The 25,871-nt window shown below is 45.9% G+C and overlaps 1 protein-coding gene across 3 annotated transcripts in view; it reads right to left on the bottom strand.

Annotated features, from left to right (window-relative positions):
* RXRA (retinoid X receptor alpha) overlaps positions 1 to 25,871 on the bottom strand; it is a 175,965-nt gene that overhangs the window by 94,126 nt on the left and 55,968 nt on the right. For 2 of the 3 annotated variants that reach the window (XM_066580229.1, XM_066580231.1), the window contains exon 2: positions 18,028 to 18,069. The exons of the other annotated variant lie outside the window; for it this stretch is intronic. In XM_066580229.1, the coding sequence (XP_066436326.1) occupies positions 18,028 to 18,069 (42 nt within the window). The remainder of the gene's footprint in view (positions 1 to 18,027; positions 18,070 to 25,871) is intronic. 3 annotated transcript variants of the gene reach the window in all.

The following is a 25,871-nucleotide window of genomic DNA, read 5'->3' as shown; positions in this document are numbered from 1 at the left end:
CAGCTCTTGCATTCTATTCGTGAACTGGGATGCTCAGTATGAACAGAACACTTTGTAAACGCTCCGCCAAATATTCCCCTGATCAACGGCAGTCTTATGGTCACTGATGGGAAGAAAGGGGCTGAATGTACAGTTCTTAGGACCCACAAGGAATATGAAGAGACTTTCATGGTGACCCCCGGCACTCTCACGATTGGCGCTTCCCTATATGGAAATTATCGCTGGGAACCCGAAATTCATCATATAATGAAGTAACAGGTTTTCCGTGGTTCAGCTTCAGTGTAAATCCACATTAGATGGAAAAATCCAGCGATCTGAGTGATTCTGAGGCCAGTCATCGGTACTAGACTATCCGTGGCCAGCATTTCACTGCCAACCTTGTGGGGTCTTCTTGTGTAACAGTGTGGGGAGTATACAGAGAATGGTGTGATCAGGAAAAACATCAAGCGAAAGGGGATCCTGTGGCCAGAAAGAACTTATCACCAAAAGGGGTTAGAGGAGGATGTCCGGAATGATGATCTGAGCGACTTCCAACGAAGCCATGTCATCGGTACTAGACTAGCCGGGCCAGGATTTTACTGTCAACCACGTGGGGTTTTGTCATGTAATGGTGTGGATAGTATAACGAGAATGGCGTAATCAGGAAAAACATCCAGTGAAATGGGATCCTGTGGATGGAAACAACTTGCCACCAAAAGGGGTCAGAGGAGGATGTCAGGAATCATTCTGACCAACAGGTTCTGCACAGTCAAGAGCAGCCGAATACAAAGCTGGTGCTCCAACTAACGGGTCCTAACGCAGAACTCGACGTTCCTTACCACAAATAGGCTATAACAGCAGATGACCAGTTCCAGCGCCATTGTGTCTAGGGAAAACAGAAAGGCGAGAATCCAGCGGGCAAAAGAGCGTAAAAATGGTATCACTGAGCAACGAAAAAAATAAATCCTGGTCAGATGGATCCAGATTAATGTTGCATCGTGCTGATGGGTGGAGTACCGCGAGGAAGGTTCTTCTGGGACACCCGGGTCCTCTGATACCTAGCGGATTCTATGCCATTAAGGAATGCTGCAGTTCTGAAAGCCAAAGGAGGCCCGTTGCGCTCCTAGATGGGGGCTCGGATAATGTGGTTGATCATAATGACGGGGAGCATACTTGTTGGGGAAATAAAAGTGACTTCAGAGGAAGCTTCTGATTTATCGTGAGCCACTTGTGAAATCAGTGCAAAAAAAGAGAAACCTTAAAAGGGGTTTTCCCATTACTTAAAATTGCTTCACAGCCACTCTGTTCTTCCTGGCTGCTGCTGACCAGGTCATGTGACCGCTGCAGCCAATCACTGGCTATAGAAGGTCCCTGCTGTGGTCAGTGATTGGCTGCAGCAGTCACATGTCCTGGTCAGCGGCCACCAGAAACAGCAGAGTGGCTGTAAAACAATTTTAAGTAGTGGGAAATCTTTTTTTTTTTCTTCTTAATTTCAACCACAATGAAATCTGTTCCACTTCGAGGACCACAAAGTTTCGGCTTTCAGTCTGTCGCTGAGTCTTGTTCCATTATGAGGCTCATCTCCGCCATATTTCCTCGACGTGCGGCCGTGACTCATACTAGAGAGCTGGTTTTCTCATAACCAGAGATGGAACATTAGACAGCTGCAGCTGGCGTACGATACATAAATGCAGAAGAGGAAGGAGACTTCAGACCAGCAGATTTGCTGCGACTAACAATGAATGCCCTTCGTGTGAATGCTCTTGTTTTCGCAGCGGGTGCAGGGATTCCTGCAAGTCCGCTGAAATGAAGGAGACCGTTGCAGTCATTTCTGCCATAAGTCTAATGCAGGTGAATGCACCCTATAGCGGGCATACAGTTTGCCCCGCCGGCGGCATGTGCTTCTGCGATGGTGGGAAGTGCCTGTATGCAGGAGATGGATGCGCCCAACGCTGCAGCTAATCCTCACAAATCCCCACTAGTAAAAGTGTCCTGATGTAACACCGTCCGGACTCTACACATTATACCATTAACCCCGTAGAGACACAGGAGCCGAGGAAGGCCCCTCCCGACCCGATGACCGACTACCGCGAGGCTCCTACAGCCGCCATTTATTTTTAGCAAGTTCTGCGTCATCAGCGATCGCTTTCCCATGTGAATATTGTCTTTTTCAGTGCGTCCTTGAGGAATACGAGGGAAAAAGAACAAGCGGTGACCGACAGCTCCGCGCTCTCCGGCACTACTTGCAATTTCATCTGTTAAAACCTTGAAATACTTAAAGGGGTTGTCCAGTTGTCGGCGATTTTTTTTTATTTATTCAACTATCGCAACCCAAGCAGGGGGACTTATTAGTCCTCTCACCCAGGGCTGCAGCCCTCTAGTCCTCCCGGTCCTTGTTTAGCAATGGCGACCACCGCAGCCAGAGAATGGCGCCTGATTACCGCGGCCTATGACCGGCTGCGGTGGTAGGAAACAAAGACTGGAAGGATCGCGGGATCTGCAGCGCTGGCTGGCGAGTCGTTTGCCTACTTCTACCTGCAATGGCGGCCGCCCTTCCTAATGTTTCAGGAATGCTATTGTCGTATCTCGATTGTTTTATAGTTGTTCAAGTCTCAAGCTGCGGTTGTGGGTACGTAATATGGAGCATCTGCTGGAGACATAACCCTCTATAGATACCTGTACACGGGGCCATCATCACTGGGAACAGTAAATTCGGGCAATCCTCGTCCCGTCTGCAAGCTGATAGGATCCAAATCGCTCATTTGGCGCAGTCACTTGATGTTTAGCTTAACTAAAACCAAAGCCACGACCGACCCGTGTAAACAGGAGTCGTAACTATAAACGACCGACGGAAGAGATCTCCAGCGCGCTCGCCTCCATTCACTGAGCGACTATTGCTGCTGTGTAAAGCACAGGGACGATAATTGTTGGGAGGGCCGTCTTGGGCTTTTGCACCCGACAGTCATCCCATGTAAACCAAGCTCTAGGTGGCACACGGCGCGCCCCCAGAGTACAAGTGCAGCACGTGGGAGATAGTCTTCTCTATAAGCAGAGTTTTTAAGGCCAGGTTCCAATATAGTCGTCAGTCCGGCTTTTTATCCCCTACGACGTTGAAGCAGACCTGATCCCATAGTCTTCTATGCACAGAAAAATGGAGAAAGTCCAGCGTTGGGTTAAAAGCTTCCAGTCTTTATTAAGGGCCAACATACTTGTGGTTTCCAGCTGGTCCTTGCATGGGAGCGACTGCGGAGGAGCGGATTACTGGTTTGCATTTTTCATAGTCTTCTATGGGTCATTCATCGCATCCGGCGGATTGGTTGTGATGCCTCTCTGTGCTGTGGCATGCATAGCGGCGCCAGCCGGCCAGATACAACTGATGGATGGGAATCTGGCTGTAGGGCCAGGTCACATCAGCGTTATAGATTCCATACAAGCCGAAATAGTGTTACGTGCAGCGCCATTTTGTCTTGTAAAATGCCAGGTGGACGTCCAAAAACCGAATAGACTCCAGTTTGGTCAACGCGTCATAAGACAGATCCGTTCGGCCAGCGGCTTTCGGTTTCCTACAGAACCCGGTAGAGCTGATGTAAACGAGCCCTTGGGGAAGAATACCTCCGTAATTCAGGATGTGACGGAACACGGGGCAATTCTTTTCGTTGGATTAAGCCTTATTGTGGCGACAGCTACATGCAACAGGCCTGAGGCCGACACCGTTATGGGGGCACTGTGGAGGGCGCAGTGATGGGGCACAACTAAACAGGAAGTCTCGTGTGTGTAGTAAAAGAGCCTCCCCTGTAAGTCACAAACGTCATCTTGCCCGCTTTGGACACATTGACTTGTGCATTAATGAAGCTCCTCAGTTTCTGCCTCCTTTGAGACAATTAGTAATTTAGGTTTAGTTGTTTGTCACCCAGTATCTGGCGGATCAGGACTGTGCTGAGATTGAACCGGTGACCTTGAAGTGACACGGCGGGCGGCGCTGCCAAGTCGGTGACTCATGCTCAGCCTCTCATGCCTTCGCTCAGTAAGTCAAACTCATTTTTCACATCACTTTCCGAGCTTTCTGTCATTAATCAGTCTTCGAGTTTTTGCCTCTGAAACCATCACATCCCATTTTCTGCGATCTCCCCACCTCCGTCTGGTTCACATTACTGCAGGCTCGTGAAGACCTCTGGAGTAACAGACCCCAGAACCCGCTCATATTACCCGCGGGGGCCCACCGCACAGGTCTGATCCCGAACTTCAAACAATGATGGAATGAATTTACAAGAATTTCTATTCTGCATTCGAAGTCTTAAAGGAGCCTCGCCCCCCCCACGTCCGACCGACCGCCGCGTCCAGAGAAGCTATGAAAGACACAGACGACAACCCGATACAGCGGCCTGCGGAATACAACTCCCAACATGCGCTGCTACATCCGTATCGTACTCCTTCCTCTATCCTGGGCCTTGCGGTTCTTCACTCATGACACAAAACTACCCGAAGCTGTAGGTGACCCCAACGCGGTTACGCAAGAAGATATTTACTAGCGATGTGTACAAAATAACTAGCGACGCAAAAAGGGCCAAAACAAAACCGGAACAACAGGTTTATGACCAAACAATGGCGCGCTCATCCACTCGCTTCCACCAAGATGGGGACGGATTGAGTAAACAGGTTACCGAGCAGCACTAGACGGGAATCGACAAGCGTGCCAAGCGTCCGTACGTGTGCGCGCTGCAAGAACAGACCGTGGCGACATTTGTAGTCCCGGTAAATTCGCCTTCCTCGTCTGCAGAGAAATCCTCCGTCTGAGGGAGACGAAGATGGTGGCATCAGAAAATGTCCATATATGCTGACAGCTCCGGTCGACGTCTGGGAACAATGAGCGTTAATTAAGATTTCTCCTTGGGGAGTCTCTTTTTTTTAACATTTCTGGGAAAGTGACATCCGAGGAATCGACAAGGAGACTCGGCTTTTACTAGGCTTGGCACCTCAAACATCAAGACAGATGCGAGTAATGGACAGCAGAGAAAACTGTAAATCCATCCGGCGACAGATGTGGCGATCGGATTTCTTAATAGTAACATTTACAGTTTGCAGACAGAAAGCCCTCCTCCGGCATTGCAAATCTCTGCGTAACGTCTCGTGAGTTATCGGAAAATCCCCTTCAAGCTTTGTGGGGAGCAGCTGTGGGACAATGTCTGTCGTGAGACTTCTGCAGATGGATCAGATTATAAAGGGGATCTTAAGTCCACCCCCCCCATCCTCGCCCCAAGTCAGTCGCTCAGACGGTAATCAGAAGTGATACCAACAGGCTGGAGAGCTGTCATATGTAGCGGCATCACTTGCATGGTCTATGGAAAGAGCTCCCAGAACACGGCGCTACGACCATCTTATTAGAGACCCCTATCGAGCACCACGCCGGACCTTCACAACTGTAGCAATTGGTTGTAGCATCCATGCGCAGGTATCACAGGACCCGGGGTGTGCCAAAAATGCATTCACCCCCCCATTATTCCACTTCCAGCAGGCTGACAGGAAGGGGTCAGCGATTCATGCTGCTTGAGCCAAACTCTGACCTCCTACCAGCAACAGCAATCTGGATCCATCTGACCAGGCAACGTTTTTCCGCTGCTCAGTGATACAAGTTTTCGCTGTTTTCCCCTTAGAGTCTCATCTTTCTGCTTCTCTTAGGCACAACGGCGCTGAAACTGGTCGTCCGCTGTTATAGCCCATCCGTGCGGAGGAACGGCGAGTTGTGCGTTTGGATATGTTAAATGGAGTACTCAGCTGCAACCGACTGCGCGGCGCCTGCTCAGCGGAACGCTTCGCGAGGCTGAAACTGCTGGACAGAGTTTTATTTTCGTGCGTCTGATTTGTCTGAGGCGTTTTTACGCTGACCTCAGGGGTACATGGTGGATGCTACAATATAACACAGAGCGTGTGCATCGCCCATTGGCTTCCAGGTTTTAACCCTTTCCAATCCAATTTGAATCCTGGTTTTCCTAGGGGGCTTACTCTTTTTCTGCCGTTATACGGTGGCGCTATCTGCTGGCTAAAGCCAGTACTGCATGAGGTGACACGTTGGATAGGCTCCGACAGCAGAGAGACTGGCAATATACAGTAAGAGAACCCCGACGGACGTCTTCCAACATCGAAGCTGTACAGCCTTAAATCATAATGTCTTTAGAGGTCAGACAGTGGATTGGAAAGGGTTAAAGGAGCCTGCCAGCACCTTTTACCGCACTAAACCAAGCCCAGCGCTACAATTATCGCCTACACCCATTTACAAAACGTATTCTTCCATGTCTCTTCATAAATCCGTAACTGAGGAATCGCTTTTTAAAAAGTTCCGGCGCACCAAGTAAATTGGGCTGAGGGTCTGATGGGAGGGCGGACAGTCCCCCTTCTCCAAGCTTTCCCCATAAGTCGTTCCCTCTTGTCTCATGCAGAGCTGCATAATCTCGCACCGTTGCTGCCCGATGCATGCGCAGATCACCTGTCCTGCACATGCGCAGATGACTGCAACAGTTCTGCCCACAAATTACCACAATGGGTATGTTTGGCTTCTATGATGGCAACTTTCCCAGAGCAAAGAGACTGCAGACAGAGTGGGAAATCACCCGAAAACTTTACTTTTACACTACAAGAGTCCCGGTGAAGGTGCGAAGGTCATGGGAGCCCCTCCTGGCTTTACTGGATCGGCACCGTGAGGGCGTGGCTAAAGGATAAGGAAGGAAGTCAGTGGGTTGGTGTAGCCCGACGGCCGGCATACCGCCAGAACCCTTTTTGCTTTGCTCTTCTACACCTGCGACATTCTTGCATTCACATAAACTATGACCCCGACACCCCGTCCGCCCCCAGCGTATGACAGGGAACATGGCTTTCTGTTCCGTGCTGACGATGCCTCCTACTAGGATGAAGCAGCCACAAAGCCATTAGCGGAGGCTGCACTGAGATAATTAGCCATTGCAGCGGCTCTGAGTCGTTATGACAGATAACTTGTAACAGACAGATGTAATTTCTGGGAGAGCATTTACCGGACAAGAGTTACATTAAATTACTGGTTTCCTTCAATGTGCTCCAAGGAATAAACTGGGAGATAAGACGCTAATTGGGTTTTTAACTTTCGCTTGGAGCTTGCAGCTTCTCCCTGCAATCTGGATGAACCAGAATCGCTGTGCTGGGTTAGAGAAACCAGCTGGAGCAGACAAAGCAGAGCCGGATGGTGGACATGAAGGCGGGGACTGGCGGACTAGTCGCGGCCACAAACCTGCCGCCATGAGGCCGGTGCCTACATGAGCAACAGATTCTATACTCTTTGTATAAAGATATTAAAGGGAACGTGGCATCTGAAAATTGCCTTTGGTAGAAGTCAAGTTTTTAGGTTAAACATTTTTAAAGATTTTTTTGGTGATTTTTGCCTAATAGTCCAACACTTCCTGTTCTGTTGAGAAAACTTCTTAGCCGTCATATCATTACCATCACAGGCAGGATTACACTGAGAAGTGAAACCTATATATTGATCACACAGGATCCACCATTCACAATAAGTGATATCACAGCTCACTTTTCCTTCTCCCTACACAGGCCACAGAGACCCTCCTTCCTTCATGCTTCGGTTATAGAGCATGCCCACAACACACTCCCATAGAAGTCTTTAAGCTCACCACCTCTTCCTCTCCTGCACAGGTCACAGAGCATGCCTACAACATACTCCCATAGAAGTTGTTAGGCAACGATCATAGCTCCCCGCCTCTTCCTCTTCTATTCTTCCATAGAAGTATACAGATGGCAGTCACAGCTCTCCTCTTCCCCCCTCCCTGCACAGTTCACTGAGCATGCTCACAACACTCTTCCATAGAAGTCAGTGGGTCCTCTCCTGCCCATTGTTTCTATGGCCCATGAGGCTGCATCTCTATAAATGCTGTTAATTGCAGGGCATGCAAGAATTAAAATCTACAACCAGAAAATATATATATATCCATGTGTACTAGATTACGTTTGTGTGAAGTTCAGTCAGTATAGGCATGGCGGCCATATTTATTTACACCGCTGGCGGCATTCAGAAGAGAAGGTGCGCGTATAATAAAGGCCTTGCAGCGTATCAAACTAGTTCTTTGCCTTTTGCAATTACCCATTGATTTGATTTTTAAGATGGCTGACGCGCCTAATCCGACGCCATGCGTCTAATTATTTCGTTCTGTCACAGGCTGGAGAATTTATGCAAATTAAAAAACTTGGTAATAAGCGCGGCCTGCGTAGATCATGCACCATTTTACAGCGTATTAAACATGCATCTCGAGGACCGTTTTGCTTTAAGGGACGCTGAAGGCCTGATAGGCTTGTGAGAGTCTGCAGCTCCGAAATGAAGAGACACACACTCCACTGCCCTGCGGGAAGCCCGGGATACAACAGTCAGGGGAAATTATTGCACAAATCAAGGCCCTCTGCCAGCGCTTTAATGAGTCTTTCTGTAAAAGGGATGTAAATCTGTGTGAGCCTCTTAACAGGCCTCAAGGCTGGTAATCCTTTAATAGTACACAGCAAAATAAAGGAACTCAACCTCCTCGGACAAGTTAGCCCTGATCGCAGACCGTATGTTGAGTACACTTAAGAACGCCCACTGCAAGACGGGGGCAGCGATTAAGACGTCGTCCCAAGCAGCGGCGAATCTGCGCCTGCCGGGCCCTATTCACCGTCCCGTCTATACAAACAGCTTGTCAGTCGCCTTCCCCGTTGAGAAGTGCAGCCCATAGGCGAGAACTTCAGAGGAGTGGAGAAGAAACTCTGGCATCCAGATTAAATAAGGCCTAGAGCAAAGAAAAGAGTAAGAAACGCTCAAGAAGTTCTGTCATTTGATAAACATCAACACCGAGAACGCGTCGTCCGAAGAGCGCCATTTATACAGGATTGTCCGTTCAGTCACCCAATGGAAGGAGCGGTCCGGCGCCTGGTCGTCCCATTTGTTGGGTGGCAAGAACCTGTGAAGGTCCCCTGTACAGAGGATTTGGCCCAGGGTTTTTAGAAGGGGGGAAAACGGACACTAAGGGGCTTTTCCATGGGAGAATCATCATTCAAAACGATTGAATGATAGTTCCTTTGCTTATCATTCATTACATGCAGGCATAAAAATCAGCGCCGACTCGTTCGAAAACCATTTAGTCGTTCTTATTCATCAGGACAGCGAATGAACAATTCTGTATATAAAAAAAAAAAGCGGACTGCTCCATCATTTCTTGTTCATTGGGCGAAGGATTTCTCGCTCCGCAAAAACGTCCTTAAAGCAGCGCCATGATCTTTACTATTCGCACGGTGTGGCATTTATTTATAAGGGACACTTCTTGCTGCGCCGAGCGGCACATTGGGATTAAGGCACAAAGCCTAAAAAAAAAAAAAAAAGATACTTTGTAGTGGAAGAGGAGAGCGGCTGCATCTGATACATTGTGTCTGTTTACAGCCTATGGACGACTTCCTTCTCTGTTCCACCAGAAATCATTATCTGCAGCGGAAACAATATGGCCGCTCGCTGGCGCACTAATTAATTGTTTCTTCAATCTCGGAGGAACTCTAACCTTATAATGGTAGAGAAATGTAGGTCATTGCCTTCCACCAGTTCATTCTACCTCCGTGTAAATGTAACCCTCCTCTGACCGGGGGAAAGGAATGTTTCCACAGATAAAATCCAATTTCGCAGCTTTACATAATCGCGGCCCCTGAACACATCCTGCGCCTGCCGGGGGAGAGAGCGAGCATCCAGGACGGGCCGCGTTTGTTTACTTCCAAGTGTGTCGGCTCACACGCAAACACGAGTCAATATGTCCACCGACGTCAGAATCACTTTCTAAATACACAGCGTCGCGGCTCCCTGAACGCCGTCCAGTAGCCTCCGGCTCTTGTTCCCGGTTTGCTGCTTGCAGACAGGCTATTTTGGGGACATCCTTTCGGAACGCACCTCTCCAGGCCGATTCCTTCCCGCTGAAGTGGATTGATTTCTGTAAGAACATCCTGCTTATAAAACCATTAGCTGTTCTGTGGCCTCCTACAAAAATAGCGCAGTCCTCGCAGCTGAACGACTATTGCAAACTTTCAAAAGGTAAGTCTGTACAAAATAGAGACATCATGTTTGGTCGTCTGCAGTCTTCTTGTCTATGGCGGCCATTACTGTGCCCATAGGGGTGATCAGCAAGACATATCAGTCTGCGTCGCGGTACAGCGCTACAGCTCCCATCTTCTCTCTACTACTATCTTGCTTCTGTGTCAGTCTTGACTGTAATTAAAGCATCATATTCGTGAAGCATGATGCTAAGGATAAACAGATGGGGTGCAACAATGCAAAGAATTGCAAAACAACGCAAAACGGAAAGAATTTAAAACAGACCGCAGCTCCCTGTCCACCGCCGGCAGCCGAACCTTTTGTCTTGAGCGCGCAGGTACTCGCTAAGGGCAATGCTCGCTCGCTCAAGCAATTGCCCTTAGCGAATATGCTCGCTCATCACTAAATTTAAAGACAAACGGTCACCAAAAATTATGAGAAACCGATACCAATCAAAGATAGGCGATATACAGACAAGTGAAAACACGCCATTTATTTTCTGCGCAGCAATGTCACAGGCCCCAAAAATCGCTGTTCTTGCAGAGCATATGCGGTAGGACACTTGGTGGCAAATGGTCCAATGGGCGTTTCAATTGCAGAACTGGTCACAGCTCTCTCCCCCTCCATCGGCACAAACTACACCCTCAGCTCCTCAGAGTCGTCTACAGCCCCTTCGAGCTGAAAAGCCCATTTGTTGTCACACTGCACTTCCAGATTGGCGCACGCATTATAATGTCAGTGGGCCCGAGTTGCCACAGCAGGAAACATTCTGCAAATGGAACATAACATGTCTCAGCTCAAGGAAGCCAAGCGTGGCGATTGTGCCAACGTAGAGGGAGAGGCCCTGGACTGGTCGTGCAACTGAAATGTCCATTGGACCAGTTGCAGCTGCTTTGTGCGCCACGTGAAAGGGGAGATTTCAGGGCAGCGGAGTAGCTGCAGAGAGGAAAAAAAAGAGGCACAGACAAACTCATCTATATACGGCCCATCTCTGATTAGGTTTGGTTTAGGATGGTGATTTTTTTGGTGACCGAGGAACCAGAAAAGTAGCAAGATAAAAAAAAAAACTGGTTCCAAGTGGTTCCTAAATATCTCTGGTGGCAGCGCTCTAATGTTACGGGGAGCCGCGATGTAACGACATTACAGGGATATTCGAGAAGAGGAAGTAGGGGATTAAAGCGGCCGACGCATCAGCCGTATGCATTTATAAATCTCAGGAAACGCTCTTTTCTGTAGACGTAGAGGATCTTGAGCAATCGTGGCCGTAAGCCTCTCGTTCCGCAAACCTCACAGACCACAGGATTCTGCGGATGAAAGATCCCAAGGTTGAAGAGTTTAGTATCAAAGGATTTACCAATGACGAGCCATTAAGATATTTATCTAATCCCGACTATAGCCGCGCTTTCCATAGGCAGCACATGGTTCCGATTTGTTGCTGGAGCCGGCGGGCGGCACTGGACTGTTCTTCTGTCCCTCTAACTGAATTACAAGCAGTTTTTGCTGCATTTCAGAGAGTCGCAGACGGGATACAACTGGTGATGTTTATACAAAGTAATACTCAGCATTCGTTAGCATCTGCGCTCTCCATCCAGGACTCCAAAAGTAGCCAATTAGCTATAGACATACATTACCAAACCCGATATGGGTGATTAGGTCCGTACAGAACATTTCCACCTGTCTGTCTTTCTCATCCTCCTAACCCCCTGCTGCAACTAGCCCTACGTATGAGATAAACCGGCGACCAGACCTGCTGGACATTTTAAAGGGGTCTTACCTTAGCTAATAAAAGTCTGATCGGTAGGGGTCTCACCGTTGAAACCCCCACCGATCCCAAGAACGAGGGGTCCTATGTCCTGCTTTTCTCATCACTGCAGAGTCACTTCTCCAAACCATTGGCCGAACATGCGCTGCTGCCGCTGCAGCCGACAGAAGCCGAGCGCAACTACTCCGCTTTCTCCAGCTGTCCCATTTAAAATGAATGGAGCGGCACCATGTGCGCAACCACCGCTCCGTTCCTCCTCACTTCAGGGGGTGCAGTGAGCCCACAGTGAGGACAAGAGAGACAGAACCCCATTCTCAGGAAGTCACCCATCAGACTTCTCCATCTTGTGGAAAGGTAATACAAATTAATCTTTGTCCAACTCCCTTAATATGTACGGTGATCTCCCGACTCTCCTTCGTATCCGGCTCCGAGATATCTTTACAGCGGTTTTCCAAGGTCCTTTTTCTTTCTAACCATTAGAAACGTTACGATCGGTTTGATCCAGCGCTGTCGCTCCAGTTCTCCGACTTGCTGTATGCCCATCACTGGCCTTAGCTGTGCATAAAACAAGATTGCCGAGAGAGACTAGAGATTGGCTGCAGCCATCAAACGGGTATACAGGTAGGAGCGTAGCTATAGGGGATGCGGTTGCACCCGGGCCCAGGAGCCTTAAGGGGCACATTGGCCTCTCTTCTCCATATAGGGATTCCAGTACTACGGCATGAATAAAGCATTATAGTTGGGGGCCCTGTTACAGAATTTGTATTAGGGCCCAGTTAGGCCCCCTGGGGAACCTCATTGCTGCAGCAAAGCTCGATGAGTAGGACAGGAGCAACAGTGCTGGATCAAATTAATGAATGTAGCTTAGCTGTGGGCCTCAGCGCTATATGGATTGAGACCTCCGAGGCCAGTGAGTGTGTAACTCAAACATCACCGCTGCCGACAGTGAGAATGGGTGCAGCTGGACAGGCGGAGTATGGAGTGGCGAGTAGAGCTAAGGGGCTCTGTTTACAATGGTGCTGTGTTAATGCGCCCACCAAGATACACAAGGAGTTCTCTAAAGATGTAGCCGTCATGGCGCCATTTATTAAAAATGGAGGCCATGATGGTAAAGCCAAGAAAGGCAATTTGTAAAAATGACAACCTTCAGAAACGCAGAGTGAAATCAGAAGAACCTTTGCCGACTTGATGGGGGTGAATACTTTCGCATTGAGTTGTTCTTGCTGTTGTACAGCGACGCAGAGCGCGGTAAAGCGTTAGCCGAAACATCTCTGTGATGCCCTACTGGCGAGCCAGAAACATTACACTTCAAGCTTTCAGAGCTCAGCGGCTCCTTCATCATAAAATCACATCGCAGGAACGCTCTTCTCTCATCAGTAAGACGGCGATGGGTTCTGCTCATCAAAACTTAATTAAATCAGCTGTGTTTCACAATAAAATATGGAAGTTCAAGGAGGGGCGGGAATATTATTTTACAGCTTCTGTGTGCATGCAACTGTGCAAAAGGATCCTGGAGCCAAAATACTGAGCAATAGTGAAGAACAAGTTATAAAACTACAATAAGCATCTGACAGGAGACAAACCTGTAATAGAGCGAAGGGGGATGTGACCCTGCAAGAACACAAATCAGCAGCATCACAGGGTCAGCCATCAGAGAGGTCACAGCTCATTAACTATCAACCTGAGCGTGCCAGGCTTGTGTCTCCAGCACAGAGGAACCGCCCAACTCACACCTCCAGAGGTTTACTGAGGGGCCGCAGGCCAGAGGGTCAACCAATAACCACTTATACCAAGGCAACAGCTGAACCAACCGACCAGAAAGTGAAAAGGTGTACATAGGGGGCAGTATTATAGTAGTTATATTCTTGTACATAGGGGGCAGTATTATAGTAGGTATGTTCTTGTACATAGGGGGCAGTATTATAGTAGGTATGTTCTTGTACATAGGGGGCAGTATTATAGTAGGTATGTTCTTGTACATAGGGGGCAGTATTATAGTAGGTATGTTCTTGTACATAGGGGGCAATATTATAGTAGGTATGTTCTTGTACATAGGGGGCAGTATTATAGTAGTTATATTCTTGTACATAGGGGGCAGTATTATAGTAGGTATATTCTTGTACATAGGGGGCAGTATTATAGTAGGTATATTCTTGTACATAGGAGCAGTATTACAGTAGTTATATTCTTGTACATAGGGGGCAGTATTATAGTAGTTATATCCTTGTACATAGGGGGCAGTATTATAGTAGTTATATCCTTGTACATAGGGGGCAGTATTATAGTAGTTATATTCTTGTACATAGGGGGCAGTATTATAGTAGTTATATTGTTGTACATAGGGAGCAGTATTATAGTAGTTATATTCTTGTACATAGGAGGCAGTATTATAGTAGTTATATTCTTGTACATAGGGGGCAGTATTATAGTAGTTATATTCTTGTACATAGGGGGCAGTATTATAGTAGTTATATTCTTGTACATAGGGGGCAGTATTATAGTAGGTATATTCTTGTACATAGGGGGCAGTATTATAGTAGTTATATTCTTGTACATAGGGGGCAGTATTATAGTAGTTATATCCTTGTACATAGGGGGCAGTATTATAGTAGTTATATTCTTGTACATAGGGGGCAGTATTATAGTAGTTATATCCTTGTACATAGGGGGCAGTATTATAGTAGTTATATTCTTGTACATAGGGGGCAGTATTATAGTAGTTATATTGTTGTACATAGGGAGCAGTATTATAGTAGTTATATTCTTGTACATAGGAGGCAGTATTATAGTAATTATATTCTTGCACATAGGGGGCAGTATTATAGTAGGTATATTCTTGTACATAGGGGGCAGTATTATAGTAGTTATATTCTTGTACATAGGAGGCAGTATTATAGTAATTATATTCTTGCACATAGGGGGCAGTATTATAGCAGTTATATTCTTGTACATAGGGGGCAGTATTATAGTAGTTATACTCTTGTACATTGAGGACAGTATTATAGTAGTTATATTCTTGTACATAGGGGGCAGTATTATAGTAGTTATATTCTTGTACATAGGGGGCAGTATTATAGTAGTTATATTCTTGTACATAGGGGAGCAGTATTATAGTAGTTATATTCTTGTACATAGGGGTCAGTATTATAGTAGTTATGTTCTTGTACATAGGGGGCAGTATTATAGTAGTTATATTCTTGTACATAGGAGGCAGTATTATAGTAGTTATATTCTTGTACATAGGCGGCAGTATTATAGTAGTTAAATTCTTGTACATAGGGGGCAGTATTATAGTAGTTATATTCTTGTACATAGGGGGCAGTATTATAGTAGTTATATTCTTGTACATAGGGGGCAGTATTATAGTAGTTATATTCTTGTACATAGGGGAGCAGTATTATAGTAGTTATATTCTTGTACATAGGGGTCAGTATTATAGTAGTTATGTTCTTGTACATAGGGGGCAGTATTATAGTAGTTATATTCTTGTACATAGGAGGCAGTATTATAGTAGTTATATTCTTGTACATAGGCGGCAGTATTATAGTAGTTATATTCTTGTACATAGGGGCAGTATTATAGTAGTTATATTCTTGTACATAGGAGGTAGTATTATAGTAGTTATATTCTTGTACATAGGGGGCAGTATTATAGTAGTTATATTCTTGTACATAGGGGGCAGTATTATAATAGTTCTATTCTTGTACATAGGGGGCAGTATTATAGTAGTTCTATTCTTGTACATAGGGGGCAGTATTATAGTAGTTCTATTCTTGTACATAGGGGGCAGTATTATAGTAGTTCTATTCTTGTACATAGGGGGCAGTATTATAGTAGTTCTATTCTTGTACATAGGGGGCAGTATTATAGTAGTTCTATTCTTGTACATAGGGGCAGTATTATAGTAGTTTTATTCTTGTACATAGGGGGCAGTATTATAGTAATTCTATTCTTGTACATAGGGGGCAGTATTATAGTAGTTCTATTCTTGTACATAGGGGGCAGTATTATAGTAGTTATATTCTTGTACATAGGGGCAATCTTATAGTAGTTCTATTCTTGTACATGGAGGCAGTATTATAGCAGTTATATTCTTGTACATAGGGGAGCAGTATTATAGTAGTTATATTCTTGTACATAGCGGGCAGTATTATAGTAGTTCTATTCTTGTACATAGGGGGCAGTATTATAGCAGTTATATTCTTGTACATATGGGGCAGTATTATAGTATATTATTGTACATAAGCAATTACAATTGTTCTACTCTTGTATGCTTAGAAAATATACCTCTCCCATCCACGTTAATATGGTCAGCGGATGGAACTGTTCTTTCGCATATTTATTTATGTAGTGAGAAACATCTTTCCTTGTCTACAGCAGGGGTCCCCAACTCCAGTCCTCAGGGACCGCCAACAGGTCATGTTTTCAGGATTTCCTCAGTGTTGCACAGGTGATGTCATTATTGTCGGTCCTCAGACATTGCCGCAGGTGTTCTTACCATAGGATATCCTGAAAACATGACCTGTTGGTGGTCCCTGAGGACTGGAGTTGGGGACCCCTGGTCTACAGAACATTGCTCTGTCATACATTGCAGACTTTTTTGGCAGTTGCTGAGCTAAAAATGGCTGCCACCTTGGCTTCGTCATCGAAAACAGTCTGGTAACCAAGCAACCGTACAATTTTAGAAAGTTGGCAAAACTGGGAAGATACCAAACAGCAAACACAGGTGCAAAAATCTGCCTGATCATCTTGTTACCCCCCCCCCCCCCCTCCTCTTCTCCCCATCCCCATGCATCTGCTGTCATGGGGAATTCTGGGAAAGAAACATGCAAATAAGCCAATGTTTTTAATCTCTCTCCAAGTTCCTTTCGTTGTAGTAATCACTTTGTAAAACACAGCAAGATGAAATAGGATGCAGCGGAGGAAGATGGTCCCGATAGCGGCTCTGACCTTTCATATTTAATGCATTAAACATCTATACTTTTCCGTTTGATGTCTTGCTCTCCGCAGTTTGCAGCTCCTATCATGGGGCAGTCAGACCGCTTCACCCCCCTCAGCTCCTCTCTGACAACTATGTGGTTGAGCAACATTCCCTGTGTCTTTACAAAAGGGACAAGCACTCCAGGCGGGACGGCCGCGGCGTCGTCCATCAGCCTTCTTCGCATCCTTCTTGGCTTTGAGTCCCGCAGTCTTTTCTGTCCCAGTTATGGTTAAAAACTCCCATAGGGCCAATAGAGAGAAAAATATAAGCGAAAACAAAGTGTAGGCGAGGGAGCAAAGCTGAGAAAAGCAGACACAGACGGGGCAGACAGAGATGTGAGAAGAGGGTGTTAATCAGCTGAAAGGCAGAGACGGCCAATAATGGAAAAAAACAGGGAAAAAAAGGAAAACACTGAGATGCTGCGGGCAAAAACATCATAAAACAGTCTAAGGGTGTATTTACACGGGCCATTTTCGCGTGCGACTTGTGTTGCGAGATGCAGAAAACTTGGACCCATTGTTTTTAATAGGTACATTCACATGCGCAAATCTGCTCTGGTAGCGATGTTGCGAGACGGAAAAAAATGGAGCATGTTTTAAAGTCATGTTTAACTTTTTTTTGTTTTTAATCGCAATTCAATTTTCCTATTGTAAAAAAAAAAAAAGCGTGAAAATCGGATGTTTGTGATGCAATGCGCATTTATTACCAATCATATCGCAGTGGGGAAAAAAAAAAAGAAAAACCGCAAGTTTTACAAGCGCGATATTGTACGAAGTATCTCGGACCGGTATCGCGCTCGCTCGTGTAAATAAGACCTCAAAGTAGCACTTAACGCTGTGGTCGTATATACGAACACAACAGGAGGGGATACATCCTCTGGACGGCTCAGTCCTAGACCGTATTTACATGGCCGAGAAAAGCGTGCTAGTTCTATGCGTGTTTCTTGCACCGTGTTTTAACCCATTGTTTCCAATGGGTTCATTTACACAGGCGTCTTTCCTCTCGCACCAATAGCGCGAGACGGGAAAAAACGAAGCAGGTCCTATTTTCGTGCGATTCACGTGCCAGAATAGAACGTGCGGTGTGCGGTGTCCGTGTGTTGTGTGACGCAAGAATCTCGCAAGACTACGTCTAAGAATCTTGGGTGCGACTCCGTATCGGCCGTGTAAATACAGCCCTATAGAAATGTAGAAAACGTACAGAACATATCAGAACACTCGTGCCTACCGTTATACATTACAATGGCAGAATAGTCACAGAATTTTCCCTCTAGAAGAAAAAAAGCAAAAAAAAAATAATAATCACCAGTCAATATATGAAAAAATAATAATCACCAGTAAATATTTGCGTCTGAGTAATGAATCTGCGCTGAATTATGCAAGCGAGGCGCGAACCACTGCGGGGCAGCTATTGGGAACGCTGGAGGACAATAAACGCGGTAGCGCTAAATGCGGCCATATTTGTTGTCACCCAGTTTTCCCAGAAACAGGTAAATTCAAAATCTAAAAGGAGCTACAAATGATCTATGCCATGTGACGGACAAAACGAAGACCTTTGCGCCATGATACTTTTCCAGCGATCCGGTTATTATTTTGCGCAAGCTATTACATAATGACATAAGGCGTTCTGTGGACATATTGCATAAAGGTAGGTATAGCCTTGTTTGAAGTTCAAGGGTTAAAGCCATGGCGGGCGGGTGGGGGTGGGGGCTGTCAGTCCGCTGTGACGACAGCCAGCACGCCCCGCTGTAACATTTTCCAGATGTGGTAGACAGAAGCAGACTTGTTCCGAGCACACTGGAAGCTGAGATTGCCCGGAGATAATTGGGAATTCCTGAACGGAGGCCAAAGTCTGCTTATAGACCCTTGGAAGACATAGGACACGTTGCTGCTAGGGAAACCGCAGGGCGGAACCGGAGCACCAAAGAAAGGGATCCTGTAAGGATCTGGTGGATCCTGTAAGGATCCTGTTTGTGGACAGAAGAAGGTGTTGTACAGGCAGAAGGCAGGATGGTTCTAGCTGTAATGAAATGACTATTAAATGGCCGGACAAACACCAGGAAAATCATTAACTTTTATCACCACTGAAATAGGAACTGCAGCCCCTTCCACACACACCTGAACATGCAGATACAGATAGTGCTGCCTCCCTGTAAATGATGTGGGCACAGATAGTACTGCCTCCCTGTGAATGATGTAGGTACAGATAGTACTGCCTCCCTGTGAATGATGTAGGCACAGATAGTACTGCCTCCCTGTGAATGATGAAGGCACAGATAGTACTGCCTCCCTGTAAATGATGTGGGCACAGATAGTACTGTCTCCCTGTAAATGATGTAGGTACAGATAGTACTGCCTCCCTGTGAATGATGTAGGTACAGATAGTACTGCCTCCCTGTGAATGATGTAGGTACAGATAGTACTGCCTCCCTGTGAATGATGTAGGTACAGATAGTACTGCCTCCCTGTAAATGATGAAGGCACAGATAGTACTGTCTCCCTGTAAATGATGAAGGCACAGATAGTACTGTCTCCCTGTAAATGATGTAGGTACAGATAGTACTGTCTCCCTGTAAATGATGTAGGTACAGATAGTACTGTCTCCCTGTAAATGATGTAGGTACAGATAGTACTGCCTCCCTGTAAATGATGTAAGTACAGATAGTACTGCCTCCCTGTAAATGATGTAAGTACAGATAGTACTGCCTCCCTGTAAATGATGTAAGTACAGATAGTACTGCCTCCCTGTGAATGATGTGAGCACAGATAGTACTGCCTCCCTGAGAATGATGTAGGTACAGATAGTACTGCCTCCCTGTCAGTGATGTGGGTACAGATAGTACTGCGTCCCTGTCAGTGATATAGGTACAGATAGTACTGCCTCCCTGTCAGTAATGTAGGTACAGATAGTACTGCCTCCCTGTCAGTAATGTAGGTACAGATATAGTACTGCCTCCCTGTAAATTATGTAGGTACAGATAGTACTGCCGCCCTGTAAATTATGCAGATACATATAGTACTGCCTCCCTATAAATGATGTAGGTACAGACAGAACTGACTCCCTTTCTCTCCCTGTAAATGATGTAGGTACACATAGTACTGCATCCCTGTAAATGATGTATGTACAGATAGTACTGCCTCCCTGCAAATGATGTAGATACAGATAGTACTGCCTCCCTGTAAATGATGTAGATAGATAGTACTGCCTCCCTGTAAATGATGTAGATAGATAGTACTGCCTCCCTGTAAATGATGTAAATAGATAGTACTGCCTCCCTGTAAATGATGTAGGTACAGACAGAACTGACTCCCTTTCTCTCCCTGTAAATGATGTAGGTACACATAGTACTGCCTCCCTGTAAATGATGTATGTACAGATAGTACTGCTTCCCTGCAAATGATGTAGATACAGATAGTACTGCCTCCCTGTAAATGATGTAGATAGATAGTACTGCCTCCCTGTAAATGATGTAGATAGATAGTACTGCCTCCCTGTAAATGATGTAAATAGATAGTACTGCCTCCCTGTAAATGATGTAGGTACAGATAGTACTACATTCCTCACTCTCCCTGTAAATGATGTAGGTACAGACAGTACTGCCTCCCTCTCTCTCCCTGTAAATGATGTAGGTACAGATAGTACTGCCTCCCTGTCTCTCCCTGTCAGTGATGTAGGCACAGATAGTACTGCCTCTCTAACATCCATGTAAATTAGATACACAAAATGTCCTCTAAGAACATTCACAGAACTGCAAAAACCAGCAGCGTTGATGAAGCTTCCACTCCAGAACGAACGATAGATTTTGGATTATTCTTAACATTACTTTCCCAGTTCTGGAATCTGTAACCCTCAACAAAAACTGGTTCCACTTGTTCAGCTGATTAGCTTTTATGTATCACAGGTCATATGAGCAGCATTACCCTTCTACAAGTTACAGATTGATCACACTGCTCTGTGGACGGTATATATCACATTTATCACTCCAGTGCGGTACTTCGCTGTATACACGCTATATAGAGGATATACATAGGGATACGGGCCAATAACCACCCACAAGACTACAGCTTAAACTAGGACGATTCACCCCAGCATATCCGCACAACCATTAGAAATGACCACAGACTCCTGACATCTGAGCCACCGACGCCATTTTATTGGTTTCTGATCTCCGTGTTAATTGGGTGAGGGGCTTCAGTTATACTAATATCAGAAGGCACTAAGAAGCCATCAGACAAGGCGTTATTTACAGACCTGTCCATTAATCCAACCTGCAGATTATGTATAGAAAAATACAAACAAGTGATGATACAAGAGACGCGACCTCAAGGATGTAACAATTAAAGTGCTTATCATTAGGATAGGTCATCAATAGCAGATTGGCAGGGGTGTGTTGCCAAGAATCCCCACCGAACAGTTGTTTACCAACCCAATACACTCATACAATGAGCCGATTTCTACAGGAAGCAGACAGCTCCATTACCACTGCAGTGGCCAGGCTTGGTATTGCAGACCATTCATTTCAATGGGAAGTTGGCTTGCAATACCAAACCTGGCCACTACAGTAAGAACAGAGCTGTCTGCCTCCTACAGAAATCAGCTCAGTGCACTGGCCTGGCTAACAGCTGTATCAGCGGGGTTCCTAGGAGATAGACTCCCACCAATCTACTATTGCTGACCTGTCCTAGGTCATCAATAGTTTAAAACTGGACAACCCCCTTTACCACAGGTACAAATCTCTGAGTGACGTCACAGTTCCATGCATATCTTACAAGGACATGGTATGGCCTTGTCTGGTATCCTAATATAGGGTAAAGTTGATAAACCTATTATTTTTCCATTTTGAAATATAGGGTCTCTATAAAATAAACATTAATCTGCACAAAAGCACCAAGTAAAAGGGGCACAGAAATGAAAAAACGCATGCCGAGTTTATGGAATGTTTAAAAACAAGGGGCCTTCTATCCCAGATTACTGAAAAGTTTGGCTTAGGATCAAACAAAGGTGATAGTCACAGCTCACCTCATCTCCTTCCTGCACAAGTGAAAAGACATGCCCACAACAACACTCTGCCATAGAAGTGTACCAGACATGGTCACAGCTCACCTCCAGCCCCTCCCTGCACAGATCACAAAACATGCCCACGACACTATACCAAAGAAGTCAATGAGTTTCCCCCTGTCCACTGTGTCTTTCGCCCATGAGGCTGCTGTAAAACATCTCTCTAAGGCTGCCTGTCCACGGGTGTTTTAGGCTGCCTGTCCCTGGACAATCCAGCCGCGGGGAACGCGATGCACACTTTCCATAGCTTTGTTATGGAAAACGCAGCCCCCCCCCCCCTATCCACGAGTGGAGAATCATAGGGAATTGCCGTGATTCTCCGTGGTCAGCCTATCTGTCAGATCCGTCTGCAGACTCCTGCTCCTGGGAGGCGGCTCCCGTGGACAGGCAGCCTTAATGCCGTTAACAGCTCTGGTAGGATCGCCGCTCCCGTAGTCATGTACAGACAATAGAATAAAAAAGATCTGCTCTCATTGTCAAAACCAAACGCTCCCCTAGAAGTAGTCGGATGGATGAAACTTTCTCTGTGTGATTGTAACATTGATATAAGTGATTACAATATCCGAGCAAAAGGGTCATTTATTGTGTAGGAAGGGTCTAGTACCCTGCTGTACCGCGTTTAGCTTGGATACAAGATGTGATACGGGGGGCATGGAGGCTCTAGTACCCTGTTGTACCGCGTTTAGCTTGGATACAAGATGTGATATGAGTAGGCATGGAGGCTCTAGTACCCTGTTGTACCACCTTTAGCTTGGATACAAGATGTGATACAGACAGGCATGAAGGCTCTAGTACCCTGTTGTACCACCTCTAGCTTGGATACAAGATGTGATACGGGAGGGCATAGAGGCTTTAGTACCCTGTTGAGCTGCCTCTAGCTTGGATACAAGATTTGATACGGGAGGGCATAGAGGCTTTAGTACCCTGTTGAGCTGCCTCTAGCTTGGATACAAGATGTGATAGGGGTGGGCATGGAGGTATACAGGTTCTCTATGGTATCCTGCGTCATATCGGTCCATATTTGCTGTAACTGAGCCTATAGTTCATGCAAACTCGTAGGCTGCCAAAGTTGGTGTCCCATACATGTAAGTATCTTTTGGTATCCACTGGTCCCAACACCTCCCAACAGTCTGGTCCGACATTCCTCTCTACTGGTGGTCTGTAGGGGGTGTCCTGAGCCCGGTCACCTTATATGCCCCCATACACTGGTCCCAACACCTCCTAACAGTCTGGTCAGATGCTCTTCTGTACCGAAGGTCTGTCGGGGGTCCTGAGCCCGGTCACCTTGTGTGCCCTCACACATCCACTGGTCCCAACAGCCCCTAACAGTCTGGTCAGAACAGCCGGTGGGGGACAATTCATTGATACGACCATCCAGCTCCTCCCATCCCAATAATGCGCCCCCTTCTGGTAATGGGTGAAATCTCTTCTCTGAGTCGTAGAGGCATCTAGTGGCCAACAAGCTCTACAAGCGGAAGAAGAGGTCACTACACACAAGGAGCCTCCGAGAGCCTCTTATAGGCCAAGGGGGGAACCACTTTTAGGGCCTCCGGTGACAAGACCGTCCATCTAATCACACCACAACTTTAGTTATATGCATATCCGTCCAAGACGTAACTGCATGCCGGGTTTTGCAGCAGAACGACAACTTATCTCGGGGCCGGAGTGTTTTTTTTCTTTTGACAAAGAGTGAACAATACAAAAAAAATAATAAAAACATTAGAACAATGACAAAACGTTTCACTAGGCGGTTTTATTTAGCAAATACATATATATGAGTGTAGAAGTCTAAGGTCTCCGCCTAAAGCTTCACCATGGTGGGTGAATGAACTTTTGCAACCTATGTAAAATCCCACCATTGACACCGAAATGCCCAAATATGCCATTTTTGGTTTCCTCCATCCTAAATCTGCCCGTCCTACATACTCCCCGCGATAATCAGTCCGACTCCGGCTAAAGAGACGTTCCTACACTGAGGGATAAGTGACAAATGCTTGCCTTGGATAAATGAATTTGGTTTTACACTTGAATTTACTACGTTCCGCATTAGAAGGAGGCATCAATCAGTGCGTTCCCCGGTCGGCTGTCACTGCCTGTGAATGGCTCCGGCGGAGCAGCACCGTCCCCCGTGGCACTCAGACACAAATCATGTTGAATCATTTAATAGGTGAAAAGCAATTAAGCTTGTGAAATAAACAGTTATTAGGAGCTGTTGTAAGGCGAGTCACTGCAGATCGCAGCGTTAACCCCTTCACATCCTGCTCCGCCACATACACTCCGGAAGATAGATATTAACCCCTTAGTGACGAGCCTATCTTGCTATCCAAGCGATTTTGATCATCTCATTGCAAGAGCCATAGCGCTGACATAGCCGTATGAAGACTTGTTTTTTTGGGGACCCGTGGAATATTTTAATAACTTTTATTACATTTTTCAGTTTTTTTGGAGGGTGGGTGAGGGGGGGGATAGAACCCCTCCCCCAGGATTTCCGCCATTGTTTTGGAGTTTTGTTTTTACAATGTAACATGATAACCTTATCTGGATGAGCGCGATTTCTGCGATACAAAGTTTCCTTTAACTTTTTACCACTTTTGCACAATAAAAACACATTTCTAAAAAAAAACAACAACTGCCTCGGCACGGCCGCATTCTAAGACCGTAACAGTTGCAGTTTTCCGGCAGCGGGGCGCTGTGAGGGCTTGTTTCTTGCTGAAGACTTTTAGTTTTATTGCTCCCATTTTCAGGTACTTCTGAATTGCGGATTGATTTTTATTACATTTTTTTTGGAAGCGAACAAAAAAAAAAAGAAATGGCAATTAAATGTAAATGAATTTTACGGCGTTCGCCATGCGGGACGGGTAATCTTCGCACTGTTGGGGTTGTTACAGACGCAGCCGTATCGGGATCTGTTCTTTTTTAACATTTCTGTTGGTATTTTATCCATTCAAAACATTTGTTTTCGTGGGGAAAAAATGCATATCATTGTTTAACTGGATTTTATTCTTGGACTTAAAAAAAGTTCAATCAAGTCTTTTCTTTAGTCCCTGAAGGAAACTTAAAGATGCAATTGTTCGCTTGCTAGAATAGTACACTGCATTACTTGTGTAGTGCATTCTACTAAGTCTATGACAGTAACCTAATAGACACTACAGGAGGCGGGGCCTGATAGGCTAAGCTACATAGCAGACATCGAGGCCTGTGTCAGGCTTTCGGCTCTCATGGGAACATATTGGTACCTTGCGATCGCACTGTGAGGTGCCGCTGGGTAACAGAGTTGAGCAAACGTACTCTGTCGAGCTTGATGCCCGTTCGAGTATTAGCGCACTCAATGGTGCTCGTTACTCGAATGAGCATCAAGCCATATTCGACCCCGCCCCAGTGTTTGGCCCCTCCCCACTGCAGTCATTGGCAATTTTTTTTGTCGGGAGCGGGAGAGGGACAGGGAAAAAAAATAAAAAAAGCTCAGGCCCGGCGTTCCACATACAAAAATGCTCCAGTCTCCCATTGTAGCCAATGGGGTTTGTTACTCGAGTAGAGCTCTCGAATTTTACGAAAAGCTTGACTCGAATAACGCGGACCCGAGCATTTGGGTGCTCGCTCATCTCTAGTAACAGTGGATCCTGCTTTAGTGGAAGTGAAATAGATAGAAAGAAGCTTTCGAAAGGGAATAAAAAAACTAAACAAAATCTGCTTTCTGTTCATTTCTGTTTCACTTCCATTTTTCAGCATTTTACACCGATTCCTTTTTTTGCAGTGCTTGTCTGGTTTACCTTCCCCTCGTTGGCTGCAGCCCTCTGCCAATGCTCAGAAATCAAACCGCATACAAAAACCGAAAGCAAAAAAAAAAAAAAAAAAAAAAAAGAAAACGGGTGGCTGTGTTTTTTAGTCTCCCATTTGTTTCAGTGTAAATAACAAAATGGAAACGGAAAATTGAGAAATGGATTGAAATGCAATTCTACGTTCATGGAAACCTTTCCTTCCGCTTTGCTGCTCCAATGACGAAACCGCTAGTG

Source organism: Eleutherodactylus coqui, chromosome 10, assembly GCF_035609145.1.
Source record: "Eleutherodactylus coqui strain aEleCoq1 chromosome 10, aEleCoq1.hap1, whole genome shotgun sequence".
In the NCBI taxonomy this organism is placed as follows: Eukaryota; Metazoa; Chordata; class Amphibia; order Anura; family Eleutherodactylidae; genus Eleutherodactylus; species Eleutherodactylus coqui.
Note: the sequence above shows the minus strand (reverse complement) of the source record. Positions and strands in the feature narration are given on the sequence as shown.